Raw genomic sequence first — 15,302 nt, forward strand, 5'->3', positions numbered from 1 at the left:
ATCAATGACTCTGCATTTCCCATGCCTATTAGACACCTGTCCCAGCCACACCTGTCCCAGCCATCTCCCCAGCCTCTCAAACTCAACCTGCTTTGCACTTTCCTTCTTCCCCTTTCTACATCTCTTCTATCACCATATATTTGTAATTCTACCCCACGACATGGGTAGGGTCTCCTCCATTCTTCATTGCAACTGCCTAACACCTTAATTCTGGCCCTCTTCATCTCTTCTGGGAGCTGTTGCCGTAGCCTCTTTATTGGGTCTACTCATCTACTTTCTTCCCTCTCCAACCCATCCTGTTAGCAGCCATATATTTTCCAAATATAAAAGTCTGATCCGGTTTTAAAAGAGAAAAAAATCTTCCTTAGTGCCCTATTCTCTGTAAGATAGAAAAAAATCAGTTCAGTTCGCTTAAAATTAATGATCCTCTCTCATCTTTATATATATGTAATATGTATTTATATATGCATATATGTGTATGTGTATATACGTATATATGTATATACATATATTATTTGTTTTCCAATTATATACAATAGTAGTTTCTACCTATCATTTTTTGAATTTTATAATTCAAATTTTACAATTTCCCCCCCACCCCTCCACAGAAGGCAGTGTGATAATTTTTACATTGTTTCCAATTAAAAATTGAATGTGTTGCAAAAAAAAGCATTCTTGAGGAAAAAAATAAAATATTTGAGAGCAAAATTATGTAGTATGTAAGACAAGTTTTTTATTAATTGAAGACAATATTTCTGGTTACAGTTGTCTCTGATTGTTGCACTGATGGAATGAGCAAGTCCATCCAAGTCGATCATCACCCCATGTTGCTGTTAGGGTGGACAGTGTTTTTCTGGTTTTGTTCATCTCATTCAGCATCAGTTCATGCAAATCCCTCCAGGCAGGCTTCTCTGATTTCCCATCCCTCCTGGTTTCTAATAGAACAATAATGTTCCATAACATTTGTCGAATTTCCAATTTTTTGCTATCATACATCTGTTTCTATCTTATCTCTCCAGATTTATTCTCCTTCAGATATTCTCTTTGCTCGAGTCTAGCATCATACCAAATATAGAGTAATTGTTTAATTGACCCTTGTAGAAAGTACTGGGTCCTGGGATAATTACCTAGCTGTGTGACCTTGGGCAAGTCATTTAACCCCTTTTTTGCCTTGCAAAAATAAAAAAAAAATGTACTGGGGTCTTACCTGGGGGAGGCCAAGAAAGGCCAAACCAATGTCTACCTTCAAGGACCTCATATCCGAATGGAGGAGACAATGTGCCAGCTCTCTCTCCCCTGGGTGGAATGAACTTACTCCATAGTTTAGCCTGTTGGCTCTTTCTCTCTGCCACCTCTCAAGGCCCAACTCAGGCATGTGGTCTCTGGGCAGCCTGCCCTGATCTATCCCTGGATGGAAACTCCCTCCCCAAGCACTCAGTTGTGAACTCTGATCTTTTCTACCCATTTCTATTACAACCTAACTCAAATTAGAGTGAATCAAAGGTATGTATGCCTTCCTTTCCTACCAAACCATGGATTCTTTGTAGACAAGTGCTATATCCTTTTTTTTTGTTTTTGTAAGGAAATGGAGTTGTGACTTGCCCAAAGTCTCACAGCTATGTAATTATTAAGTATCTGAGGCCTCATTTGAATTTCTTCTCATTTTTGCATTTCCATTGAGTAGCACAGCACCTTTCATATAATAGACAAGAGAAGCATTTATTAATAGACTGGACTGAATGGTTAGGCATTTGAATTCAGACTTGAAATTTTACAGTCCTCATGAAGAACAACTGTAAAATATGGAGGCTTACTCCATGGACTATGCATGTTTTCATGGGTTGTCTCATTTTACGGTCATGCCTTCATTCTACATTCTTGATGAGTGAGTCCTCTGCCACACTTTGCCTTCTCCATTCCACAGCCCCTTTGACATCTTTCCCAGTGGTGTGTTGGCTCTCAGAATAACTGACAGGCACTGACAGGTTCATGGAGTTGAACATACTTTAGGGATTGCCTCAGACTTCTCTCTTTGACCTGGTTTCCTTCCCATCTCAGCTAAAATTCTACCTTTACCACAAGCATTCAGTCTTTTTTCAGTCTCTGACATTATCTTTAATTTATCCTGTTAATATCTTGTATGGTTGTAGTTGCTGGTACCTTGTCTCCTCCATTGGGATATGACGTCCTTGAAGGTAGACATTGGTTTGGCCTTTCTTGGCCTCCCCCAGTATCTTAGTGCTTGGATCTTATTCAGTGTGACTAGAGAAATGAACTCATGGTAGTTTTAAGAGTGGACAAACAAAACCATGTTGGCATCAGACCCATGGCTTTCTTTGGAATTGGGAATGCAGAGAAGGGGGAAGGTTCCATGCCATGTATGACTGCAAGACTTAAGAAGTTATCATCCAAAAGGTATCTGCTCTTCTTGGTTCCAGTTCGTCATCAAAGCTATTACCAATGAGGATTGGTTGAAAGAAAACCTCATGTTTTATAGGGGGGGGGGGAATGGCTTACAGGGTGAAATGCCAGCTCTGCTTCTCACTTCCTCTGTGATGTTGGGCACCCACCTGGAAGGGGTATTGTGGGGATCACATAGGGTTGTCTGGGGCACAAGAAATGGTAGCTAGTAGCAGTAGGAGTAATTATAATAAATTTAATTTCTCTCGATTTTATCTTCTTCATCTTCCAAATGGTGGTAGCAGTGGTCAGTCTTAAAGACTTCTTCCAGGCTCTATTATCTTTAGCTTTGTTTTGAAATGAGTGCAGTTGGGTCAGTATGCTCACCCTGGATCAGGGGGTTTCTTTAAATTTTTTTTGGTGTGTCAGTCAATAGAGGATCTTATTTTCTAAGAACTCGGACAGGAACTGGAGATACAAGAATGGTGGAAGTTAGCCATTTGGGATTCTTTCTCAAGATCAAGCTTGTTTTACAAAAGGAGATGCTAAATTTTTTAAGTGAAAATAGAGATGATTTTTTTTTCTCCCATCCAAGTTCATGGACACCCTTGAATTCATCCCCAGATTTCTTAATCTTGCCCAGAATATAGGTTCTGAACCTCCATGGAAGTCTATATGGTTCACCTTAACATGAAAACCATCGAAAAGGGGTCATAAAGTTGTAGATTTGGGACTAGAAAGGAGTATTACAGGCCATTCAGTCAAGGCCACAAAGGTCAGTTAGTGAAATGACCTGCCCAGGCTGACACAGAGGAATAATACATCTAGGATTTGAACTCAGCTCTTCTCATTCCCAATTTGGCCCTCTTTCCACCATACCTGACTGGTAAGGTGCGGCTTTTCCTTTGTGTCCTGGATGAATTGCCAATAACATGGTTTTTGTGAACCTCTGAATTTGGAGGGGGGCATACTCTAAATTCAAACAATGGGGATTAAGGAGATACGCGAGAGAATATTGATCAAAACCTGCCAGTTTTCTGAGTGCTGAACCTACAGAGGAACTCTGTAATAGCTAGCCAGGTAATCCAGGTTGGAAGCAAATATTTCTATTAAAAAGATAAAGGAAACAGGGGAGATATTGACCTTGGCAATTGCAAATCAAGAGTTCCATAACACAAACTGAGACCAGAAATATAAGTAAAGAAGAGAAAGAATTAGGAAGAAAAATATGAGAGATCATTTAGCTCTACAGCAAGTAATCTAATAGATAGATACAAAGATACATGGATCTATCTATCTATATTATGTACATATGAAAGACTGAGTTAAGAATGGCCAATTCTGGGTTAGCAAGGTGGCCCAGTGACTTAATCCGGAGTCAGTAGGTCCTGAGTTCAAATCCACTTTCAGACACTTGATACTTACTGTGATCTTGTGCAAGTCACTTGACCTCATTGCTCCACATAAAAAGGGTAATTCTTAAGCTATACATGATCTAATTTACCACAAGATAAAAGCAAATTAGAACAGTAAGGTCCTACCTCAGTTATCACATTAATAAAGATAGCATTGATCTAGTCTCTGAGGAAAATGACTTGAAATAAAAGCCCCAAAGTCACTACAGCAGTAATGCCTACTCTTCTGCTTAGTGATATTACCCAGTATATAACCCATGGCAGTAATTAGAGAAATTATAGCTTGATTTTTTTTCTTATAGTATAGTCCTATTAGCAGAGAACTGGTAACTAAGAAGGTTTTCATTAGATGTGGAATCGCAGAATGAATATTACAATAGACAATCATAAAAGGAATGGAACTTTGGAAGACCTGTATGAATTGATGCAGAGTGAAGTGAGCAGCTCCGGAAAAATCATTGTGAAAAAAAATGACTTTGACTCTAATATCCTGCCAAATCGTAACTTAGGGCAAGGGTTGAATGAAGACTGTGAGCCACTCCCACCAGAGCCTTAGCCCATACTCAAAATTCATGAGTAGATTTTTCAGATATGCAAAGTATGAATTTATTTGACCATGTACATTTGTTAAATTTGTAAAATTTTGTAAGGGGGAAGCTAACTGGATAGGGAAAGAATGACAAGTAAACTTCAAAAAGCAAGATATTATTAACAAGAGAATTAACAAGCCTTTATAGTGTATCTATAGTTAAATTTATTTTTGTGTTCATATTTGCCAGAATCAAAATCAAATTAAATATTAATTCAGGGACCGGTAATCCAAAGATTCTCTTACTGAGGAAGTTAACAACAAAAAAAAGGAAGGATAAAGTCTGGTACCAGGAATCGAGGGGAAAATCCTTCTTCAAATGTTTTCTATGGAAGACATAAAATCATTCATTTCACTTTTGGGTATATATATATGTAAGTAAGTATAAAAGACTTAAGTTGCATTGCATTAAATAATGTCTTGACCTCTGATCCTTTAGAGATGTCTGGAACTTAGTAGTTAGTAATAATCACAGAAAATATTCTGGAGCTAAATGTGAAGGTCAGAAGCCATTTTGCCTAACTCCTTTATGTACCTATAAAAACAGACTATCATTAGACTAAATCTGAGGTCCTTGTTTACTAGAAGCCTGGATGGTCTTCCCTGGTCTTGGGGATAGGGTGTTAGCTTTAGGATGAATGGGAAAGAAAGGAAAAAGAAATATAAATAACTTAAGAGCTAATGAGTCTGCCCTTCAAACACTAATTACTCTAAGTAAGACATTTATTCTCCTTTAAAATAAAATTCTTGTTGCCATCCTTTGTTCAGCCAGCCTTCTGGACTTTCTTTGTCATTTTCTAAAGAAGCCAAAACAAAAAATGATAAAAAAAGCATTTTCTAATCCCATCAATCACTGAAAATGCCCACTTGTATGATACTAGCAGTCACTGAAGAAAACAGTTGGCCAGAGAATGAGTGCCAGAATTTTCAAGTGTTGTAAATTTATTTGGGAATCACAATATTTGTCATTTCATTTCTATTTTCCCCGAGTTTTCTACTGAAAGGAAAGGTCACCATCCTGTGATATCATTGTTTCCAAAATCTTTTTCCAAAGTGAAACTCTTCTGCATGTTATTATGACTAGCTAAGAGCAACCCCTTTCAGTGATACAAATGGAAAAATAGAATACTAGCATGAGACATTAAAAAATAGTGATCATTCCCTTGAGGTGCACATCCTCTTCTCTGGCCTTTGGAAATTCAGGTATGTTGCTATTAATAATAGTCAGGGCTTTGTGTTGAAAACAGGAGTTAGAATTGGAAGACAACATTTACTGGGGGAATGGGTAGTAGCGCGAATTTTCCAAGTAGTACATGTTTTATCTACAATAGAAGATTCTTGCGCATGGAAACCAATTCTGAGACAATAGATCTCAGGAAGGAAACTGCTAGGACCTTTCAAAGGGTAATGGAGGGTCCCCGTGGAATGCCAGAATGAAGAGATGGAGTATTACAATAGGTAATGATAAAAGGAATGGGTTCAGAGGAACCTTGGAAGACCAATTTGAGGATAGAATATCAAGACCAAATTGTTCTCATAGAAAGTATCATTTCTTAAAAAAAAAAGGTTTTTCTGGTTTCCAAGATGACATAATTTTTGAATGATCGCATCAGTTAGCTTCTTACTTCTGTCTGTAAAAATGACAAGACAATTAGCTAGTGTCATTTGTTAGCACCTAGAAGCATTTGGAATTGGTGCTGGCAGAAACTAAACACATTCTTCATGCAAAGTGGGATTGCGTGTGTTTGTATGTGAGTGTGTGAACTTATGTGCGAATTATTTTTTAAAATCCCTTGGAGAAACTAGAGACCAAACAACAAGTCCATTGAGGCAGCCAGGTGTGGCTGTGAAGAAAAGTTGTAGAAATTCAAAACAGAGTACAAAAAAGCAAAACAAGACAATTAGGACCAGTTTGAGAGTTGAATGGTTTCTGGGCACTGCCCTCCTCCAAACACTTGGGCACCCCACACTTCAAAGCCAAGTCAGCCCGGAGGAGGGCCCGGCCAGAGGATGAGGTGCAAAACGAGAATCAAACCCATGATCGGAGATTAAAGGGAGGTTGATCAAAGAAACTACATAAAAGTACTGAGGGCCCATTTCTTGCCTTGGCCCATGCCCCAAAATGTTCATCAGAACAGAGATTCCTTTGAAGTCTTTGGAAGCTCCGTGCTTAGATGAGCTCTGAGGTCATGGGGAAAGAGGAAAAGTCTCCCAGAACACAACTGTGGAGGAAGCTGCCCAGGGCTGTGTTCACTGAGTCTTCAGGAAGAATTTTTTCCTGGTTGCTTTGGTATGGAACTCACAAACAGCAAACAGTTTAAACACACCAGATGTCAGATGGGCCCATTCGATGTTAAAAAAGAAATGGAGACTTGTACTTCCTCATGAAATATGGAGGCTATGTCAGCGGGAATGAGAGCAGAATGGGAAATTCCATTCCTCTTTTTTATTTGGATGTTTTACCTGGTGTCATAGAATGTTTTAAAAAGGAAGGCAGTCTTCCCAAAGAGGCAATAAAATGTGTGCATTCTACTCCAGCAGAGAGAGCTCATGGCAGACGTCACCCACGTCCCCAAAGAGCACAGACAATGAATTCAGAACAGAATTGGATGCCGCCTCTCCAATATTCAATTTCAGTAATAGAGGCATTTTCCCAGAGATTTTGCCTCAAATGGGCTCCTGTAATCTCTTTGTTTAGCACTCCTTTCAGGTTTGAATTTCCTGGCAATTTGTATGATATGTTAGCTTCATATGTTTTTAGGGCTTTTCTTCTTTTTTAGGGTTTTCCATGATTGCTTCCTTCTTCTATCTTTCTGCCTTTATCTCAATCCAAAACTCAAGATTCTTTGTTTTGTAGTTCTTATTCCCCTTCCCAACAGTGGGACTTTGAGTCTCATGACCCCGACTTCACCTCTCTATAAAACACCTTAGTTTCCTTATGTGTTGAAAGACATTAAATGAGGTCTCCTCAGCAATTCAATTGTCTAATGGGGATATTGGATGTGAAACAAGTGTGGGCAAGGTAGTGTCTGAAGAAGCTTAATATTCTTCCTGGAAGGAATGAATAGAGTGTAAACCAAGGAGGGACCAGGGAGACCCACCTTGTTCTGGATGTCTACTGTCAGCTGCCCCTTAGACCTTAGTCAAGGACTTGAACCTTTGCAAACATCTTCTGAAAAGTTTTGACTAACTTCTTGCCTCTGACCCAAAAGCCATGCCCTTTCACCTCCAGAACTTCTGCCCTGGAGCCTCACTATGCTGACTGAAATTGGACTCTGGACCAACCTAAGATTTCAATATTTCACTATTTCCCTGGACAGGGTGCTTTGAGATCTCCTCATGGATCCCCTGCCCTCTAGTTCTAGCACCAGGATAAAATAGGCTCTGCTTGTACGTGTGTGTCCATCTATTCCCTGGTGGATCCCCCTCCCTATTGTGCCTTTTCTGGCCCCTCACTCCTTTGTTTCTAGTTAGAATGTCAACTCTTTAAGGTTAAGAATTGTCCTCCAAGAGATATCTCAATACTAGGGAGGGCTAAATAATGCTTTTGCATTCATCTGATGTCATTTTCCTCCCCCTGCAATATAGGTTGATGGACTAGGTTCCTCAGAAGCAGTTTTGTGGTGCAGTTCAGAATGACTGGACCTATGGTCAAGAAAACTGAGTTCAGGGGCAGCTAAGTGGCTCAGTGAGGCAGCTAGGTGGTGCAGTGGACAGAGCACCAGTCCTGGAGTCAGGAGGACCTGAATTCAAATCTGGCCTCAGACACTTAATAATTATCTAGCTGTGTGGCCTTGGGCAAGCCACTTAACTCCATTTGCCTTGCAAAAACCTAAAAAAAGAAAACTGAGTTAATCCTTCCTTAGATGCTACTGGTGGTGTGATCCTGGCAACCCTTTCTGCTTCAGTTTCCTCAGCTGTAAAATGGGAATAATCATAGCACCTAACTCCAGGCTAATTGTAAGGATCAAATGAGATAATACTGTAATTGATACTACATCCAGGCTTACTCCCCTCCTTTCACCTGAGGTTTATAGTACTTTTTCTATTTTTTGGTTTTAGGGGGCAGTGGGTTTTAAGTGAGCAGCCGAAGGTCACACAACTGGTACAAATCAAATTTGAACTCAGATCCTCCTGACTTCAGGGTTGGAGTGCCATCCAACTATATGTTGAAGAAATTTTTAAATTCAACCCTATAACCAAAAATTAACTTCTGGGATTCAACAAAGTGAGCAAATCCAAGAACAGCTCTCAGCCCAGCTCAGTCTCCAAGTCACTCTGAGGCCACAGCAATTTTCACCCCAGTTTGCTTTAGGTTCTAATCTGAGATCCATGTAGCTCAGACCTAAGACATCCACCCTCCTCCTACACTGCCCAGTAGAACCTCAATTTCCCTATCTGAAAAGTAGACGTGATGAAGTTCATAAAGTATTGGCATTGAATTCAGGTGGACCTTATTCTGATACCTGCTAACTGTATGACAGTATTTCCATCATCTTTGAAAGACTAATGTACAGATGAATTGGTAATCTGCATCTGTGGTAGGTGTTTTCAAATTGAGAGTTCCCTACCAGAGGGGCAGGGAGGGAAATATGAGTTATTATTCTTAGGGAAGGTAGCCAGGAATGATAGGAGCTCATCAGTCAACATTTATTAAATACCTACTATATGCCAAATGCAGATCCTAGATAAAGAGTTGGAAGGGATATTTTGGGCCATTTAGTCTTTTGTCCTCTTATTTGACAGGTGAGGAAACAGAGGCTCAGAGAGATTAATTGACTTACCCATTGTATAGAGGTAGTAGGTAATAGAGATTTGATCTTTGGTCCTCTGATTCAAATCAAGTGTCTGCTGCTCCTTCCACCTCAGGTAGGCTACTGAGGAAATTTCTTCCTGTTGACTATAAATATTTTCAATTAGTTTTTTTCCCTTGCTTTCTCAATGGGTAGAAGAAGAAAGGGAGAAAAGTTGGAACTGAAAACAGCATACAAATGAATTTCTAAAATAAGTCTTAAGATTCTCACTTAATTTTAATGGATCCGCAAGGATAAATTAAGCAAATGAATTTAAGAAGAAACCAGTAGCATCATATAGTAGCCAAAAAATTAATTACTTGAATTGCAGCAAAGTAAACAGAGGATTATTCCAGAAAGAGAGGCGATGGCTTCTCCCGGACCTCATCTGGAGAAGGAAAGGCATGGACAAGTTGGAGAGCTTCCAGAGGAGTATAAACGAAATGGAGACAAGTGTCAAGTTTATGCACACAACAACTGAGTGTAGAGCAGTTTTAAAGAAGCCGAATGTGAACAGAACCAGAATCATGTATACAATAACATCATTGTAAAGACAAAATATTTAAAAACCAATAAATGTAGACCCACATTGATGAAGAATGTTGCCAAGCTATCTCATGACAAATGAGTGTGAAGGGACCCAAGGTCGAGAGTGAGATATATATTTTTGAATGAATGAAAGCACATATTTAAACAAGAGTAAAACATTTAATTGTTCAATGGAGAAATTAGACTTGCTTCCCTTATTTATCCCTAGAGGTCAGCACTAGGACAAGTGCGTGAACATTGCAAAGAGGAGATTCTGTCTGGATATTAGAAAAAAATTTCCAATTAGTGATTTCCCAAAGAGGAGTGGACTGTTCACCTCTGAGAAGTCATAGGTTTCCCTTCATTGGAGAACATTGCACTTCCCAAAACTGTATTATCATTTGTTGGATATGCAATAAAGAGATTGTTCTTTGACTGGTCCAGGTTCCTGCTGAGATAGATGCTTATTGCTTCTGAGGTTGAAGCCTTGAAGGCAGTTTTACATAGACTCACTGGAAGAAGCATGGGCTACACATTTACAAGATTTGGGCAATCTCATAGGATAAGAGTTATAAACGGTCTTCAATAAATAGAATTATAAGAGACTGTAGCACTTCTATAATTTAGCTCCTCTCCCATTTTACAGATTAGAACATGAGACCTAGACTACTCAAGGTCACAGAAAACAAGAAGTTGAGTGTGGATTTGAACCCAGAACCTCTCTGAACAGAAAGAACACTAAGTCTATTGGAACTGAATACAAAACACAATTGAATTTATAAAAAAGTCTGTTTCACACTTAGGATTGATGGATAGTCAAGGAAAAATCAAGCAAATGAATTTAAACAGAATTCAAACAGAATAGCATGAGATGGAAGCCAAAAAATTAATTTCAATTTAAACTATGCTAAAGTAAACATAGGAATATGTTCCTTAACTTGATGATAAAATCTGGTCCACAGAACCTATACATAGGTTCAGGGTATGTTCTCTCTCTGCCATCTCCTTCCTCCAACACCCCATGTGTTCTCCAGACATCTATTTAGCATCTGTTTTTCCTACTAAGTGTTTACATGTTAAATATTTGTTTCTCTTGTATTCTAGCCGCTCGGCTGATTGAGAACATGGATGATACCGTCAACCCTTGTACAGACTTTTTCAAATATGCCTGTGGAGGCTGGTTAAAGCGGAACGTCATTCCAGAGACCAGCTCACGTTACAGTAACTTTGACATTTTAAGAGATGAGTTAGAAGTCGTTCTGAAAGGTCAGTGGATTTGTTTCTGGGTACCAAATGGGTTTTTTTGGGGGGGCACTTTTTCTTAAATAGGCAGTATTTACAAAGCAAATTGCAAAGGTTTGTTTCAGTAGCCAACTCAGGTCATCGGAAAATAGCTTGAACTGGGAAAAAATTTGTCTTCCATTGGGAGATAAACAAGGCTAGAGCCATGGTAAATTCACAGGCTCATCAGAACATAGATCTAGAGGCCATTTATTTAAACTCCCCCATTTTATGAAAGAGACTGAGATCTGTTTTTAAGTGTTTTGTCTTTAAAAAGAGTGTCACTGACTCCAGTACCAATATACTTGCTGTATCTTGAGTATCCACAGCAGTGAAGAGTCAAGAAGCTTGTGATGAGGGATCACTTGGTTCTTTTCCAAGAAAGAGTAATTCCATAATTCCAATCACCTCTTCAGTAAGGAAGCAATCTTATTGGGGTCAATCCTAGTACATTCGCAGAGTGAAAACACAACTGCATAGCATTTGACACATCACTGGTTGGTTTAGCCCCATATCAGCTTTTCTGCTCCATTGTCGGTTTTTTAGGTGAGCAGTTGAAAACCATATCTTTATTGACATCCATCATCATATCTTAGCTCAGATCCTATAATATGGCACCATCATGTTGCAGATGAGGAAATAGAGACCCAGGGAAATTAAGTGACATTCATAAGGTCACTTGGGCAGTGAACATTCAAGGCTAAATTTGAACCCCAGAGGGTTCTTTCCATTGTACCACAACTTGACATATCCTTGACCTCACTTTCTTTTCAAGGTTATTTATTAAGTTTTTTTTTTATATTTGGTGACCTAAAAAAGTAAACCTTATCATGGGTCAGTTATATAAAGCAAGCTCCTTAACAGAAATCAATTATATAAAGATAATTAAGTCTTGCTATATAATCTACTTATGTAATAATGTATGTATTATAAAATAAATCATGATATATAAATACATGATATCAATTATAAATAAAGATAATTCATCTTGATTGAATTTTTTTTTGGTGCAGACCTAGGATTTCCTCAGTGTAAGCAAATGCTAATATGTAACCTTCCCTAACAAGGCACACAAGACCGCCAACCCTATAACTTGGGGGCATTGGGCTGTGTCTTCCCCAATGCCAAACAGCCTAGAAGGGTTGGAGGCCAGACTTGAACTAAGTTCTTCCTGAATCTGTCCACCTGAACAGGCTACTTTTCATTTCCCTGAGAGAAAAGCAGCTCCTTGCAAACAGGGAATGTTTGCATTTTTGTATTGGTTTGCCTGGCTTAGTAGCATTAGGTGCTTTTGTAAATAAATCCTTACTGATTGATTGACTGATTGCACATCTCCTGAGGCATCAATCCACTTGACATGCAGCAAGTCTTTCCATTTTTCTTTAGGGTTGTTTTGACTCTTAATCTTCATGGGAAGCAACTGTCACCAAGGTGGATTAAAATGCAGTGATTTGTTTCTACACATTCACACATACAGACACACATGGTTGCCCTGGGCTTGTAAGAGTTTTCTGTCTCCAAGTCAGAAAAGTGCATGTCTCTGTCAAGGAAGCCGAAAGTTTTTGGTGAACCTTTGCAGAACTTTAATTCTAGTTGTGAAGCTGAGTTCATTTCTATGCAAAGTGAATTTATTTTACACCCATGAGGTGCACCATTCACTAGACTTGACTCAGGTGTCATAAATAGAAAAATAGTCCTTCCCTTCACGGAATTTAATTTCTATTGCTTTCAAACATGTACTCACATTAGCGATGCCAAATATACATACAAGATGAATGCAACATATTCTCTGGGAATACTAACTGGGAGAACAAACTAGGGATTCTAGGAGACAGAGATGAAAATAATGACAATAGCCATGCAAATCCATGGAGGCTGAAGAGGAATATTAATGCCTATTTGAAATACCCTATTTCAGATGTCCTACAGGAGCCAAAACCCGAAGATATAGTAGCAATTCAGAAAGCCAAAACATTGTACAGATCCTGCTTAAATGAAAGTAAGTGTCTTTCACATAGCCATTCGTCCCTGGATTTTCTCACACCAAACTACTCACAGACTTCCTATTGAATCCTTTCTTTCTTCTCTGTTTCCCAAAGCTGCAATTGATAACAGAGGTGGTGAACCTTTGCTAAAACTCTTACCAGAGATCCATGACTGGCCAGTAGCCGTGGACAACTGGGAAACAGTATATGGTAAGACAGCTGGCACAGAGTTGGGGTATTTCCCAATTTAAAAACTCCATTCATCTCTACTTTTTGTATACATGTCTTTAAAAGTGTGACTCTGCCATTCATCACCTCAGGTACCTCTTGGATAGCTGAAAAAGCCATTGCTGAGTTGAACTCAAAATTTGGGAAGAAAGTCTTGATTAATTTTTTTATTGGCACAGATGATAAGCACTCCCTGAATCATATTATTCACGTAAGTTTCCCTCACTGCCATAGCCTACAGTTTTCTTGAAAATGTAATAAAACTCATACTCATTGATCTTATTATGTAGCTAGAAAAATGGTATTTGTTCATTTGAATTTTGTGAGCTAGGTAGTCCTCAATCCATATGCTGTCAAGGATGGGGGATTCCCATGAGAAAATGGCTTCTTTAAATATTTATTTTGTAAACATTTCTTCCTAGTCCTTCCCTCCCCAATGTTTGACTCATTCAGAGAAAGTGAAAGAATTTCTGAGCTATAAAGAATAGAAAAATAAGATGACTTCCCAATACACTCATGAAAGGAATACAGGTTCATTTTCATAAAGTAAAAGATAGCTAGGAGTCCTCCACAAAAGGGATTTTGGACCCAATTTTTCCTCACTCCAAAGAAAAAGCTACACTGTCCTTTGAACCATGTAACCAAAATGTCATGCCACAGCTGCTATAAATGACTGAATATTGTACCCTGGCCTACTGTTGAAACTCATGAATCTGAAGGAAGATACTCATTTCTTGAACTTTTAAGTCAAACTTGGAAACTTCAGATCTGTCCTGACATCTATAAACAAAACAAAAGCAAGCATTCTGGAGTTGTGGTTGAGAGCTCTTGAGAGTCTTGCCAGTCTAATTATACATTATCTTAACCTTCCTGCGGTCTACACAAGAGCCAACTTGGCCAACTGCCTGTTCTTCTTACACCCTGCTAGTTCTCTCACCTTCATGCCTTTGCACGTTCTGACCTCGGAGCCGGGAACACTCTTTCCTCATTTCCTCCTCTTGGGACCCCTAATTTTCTTGAAGGTTCAGCTCCAGTTCCACTTAAAGAAGGTGGCTCCAATTCTCTCATTTGTTGTCACCACTGACACATCACAAAGTATATATTTTCTACATATCAGACAAATACTGTTTTTCTTCTAGTCCCAAAGCTCCTCATCTTTCTCTATGAGTGACATAGGCTCTCTTGTCAATCTGGTGAGGCCTTGAGACCCAGTCTCAGAATATTTTTAAAAATTTTATCTATTTTTCCGATTAGATGTAAAGATAATTTTCAACAATCATTTTGGAAGATTGTGAGTTTCATTCAGTTTTTTCTCCCTCCCTTTCCTCTCCCCTTCCCCTGTTAAAAAGCAATCTAATATAGGCTATATATGTTTAACTATATCAAACATATTCACATTAATCATGTTGTGAAAGAAGACTCAAATTAAAAAGGGAAAAAACCATAAGGCATAAAACATTTTAAAAAATTGAAAACAGTAAATTTTGTTTTGTAGAATGGAAGCCTGGTTAAAATGCCAGATAGCAGATTTCTGTAGTTCATATTTTCATCAGAGCCCATCAATTGCTAAACTTCAGATAGAGTGAGGTTTAAAACTCTTCCTCTATTAAAATGTGAGATTCTTGGTCATCTTATTTTGGTATTTGTGTGATTGGCACCTCAAGCAACATGTGGTATCAGAGACCATCTGATGTAACTTGTATTTGAAAAGCAAATGTCCTTAGAAACACAAAGAATAGAAATTCGCTACCGATGAGGGTCTCCAATATATTTTGGGGAAAGTCTGGATTTGCAGTGAGAGAATATGTTCAGATCCTGGCTCAGCCCCTCACTAGTTGTGAGTTTAGGCAATCTCTCTAATCTCTCTGGAGCTCAGTTTACTCATCTCTAAAATGGAAGGGTTGGACTAAATGACCTTTAAATTCTTCCAAACCCAAATTTATGGTCCTATGACATCAAGACAATTCCTGCTCTTTGCAATTTCTATCTATTGCTCTGTGTAGATAGAATGTCTATGATGGAAAGAAAAAAAACTAAGGCAACTCACAAATACCAAGAATGCTTTTGCCAAAATGTTGTATCC

General features: G+C 38.7%; 1 protein-coding gene across 4 annotated transcripts in view; it reads left to right on the plus strand.

Annotated features, from left to right (window-relative positions):
- MME (membrane metalloendopeptidase) overlaps positions 1 to 15,302 on the plus strand; it is a 109,469-nt gene that overhangs the window by 30,114 nt on the left and 64,053 nt on the right. For all 4 annotated transcript variants that reach the window (XM_074190786.1, XM_074190787.1, XM_074190788.1 and 1 more), the window contains exons 4-7: positions 10,830 to 10,991; positions 12,925 to 13,005; positions 13,106 to 13,201; positions 13,312 to 13,430. In XM_074190786.1, the coding sequence (XP_074046887.1) occupies positions 10,830 to 10,991; positions 12,925 to 13,005; positions 13,106 to 13,201; positions 13,312 to 13,430 (458 nt within the window). The remainder of the gene's footprint in view (positions 1 to 10,829; positions 10,992 to 12,924; positions 13,006 to 13,105; positions 13,202 to 13,311; positions 13,431 to 15,302) is intronic.

This window comes from Macrotis lagotis, chromosome 6 (genome assembly GCF_037893015.1).
Source record: "Macrotis lagotis isolate mMagLag1 chromosome 6, bilby.v1.9.chrom.fasta, whole genome shotgun sequence".
Classification (NCBI taxonomy): Eukaryota; Metazoa; Chordata; class Mammalia; order Peramelemorphia; family Peramelidae; genus Macrotis; species Macrotis lagotis.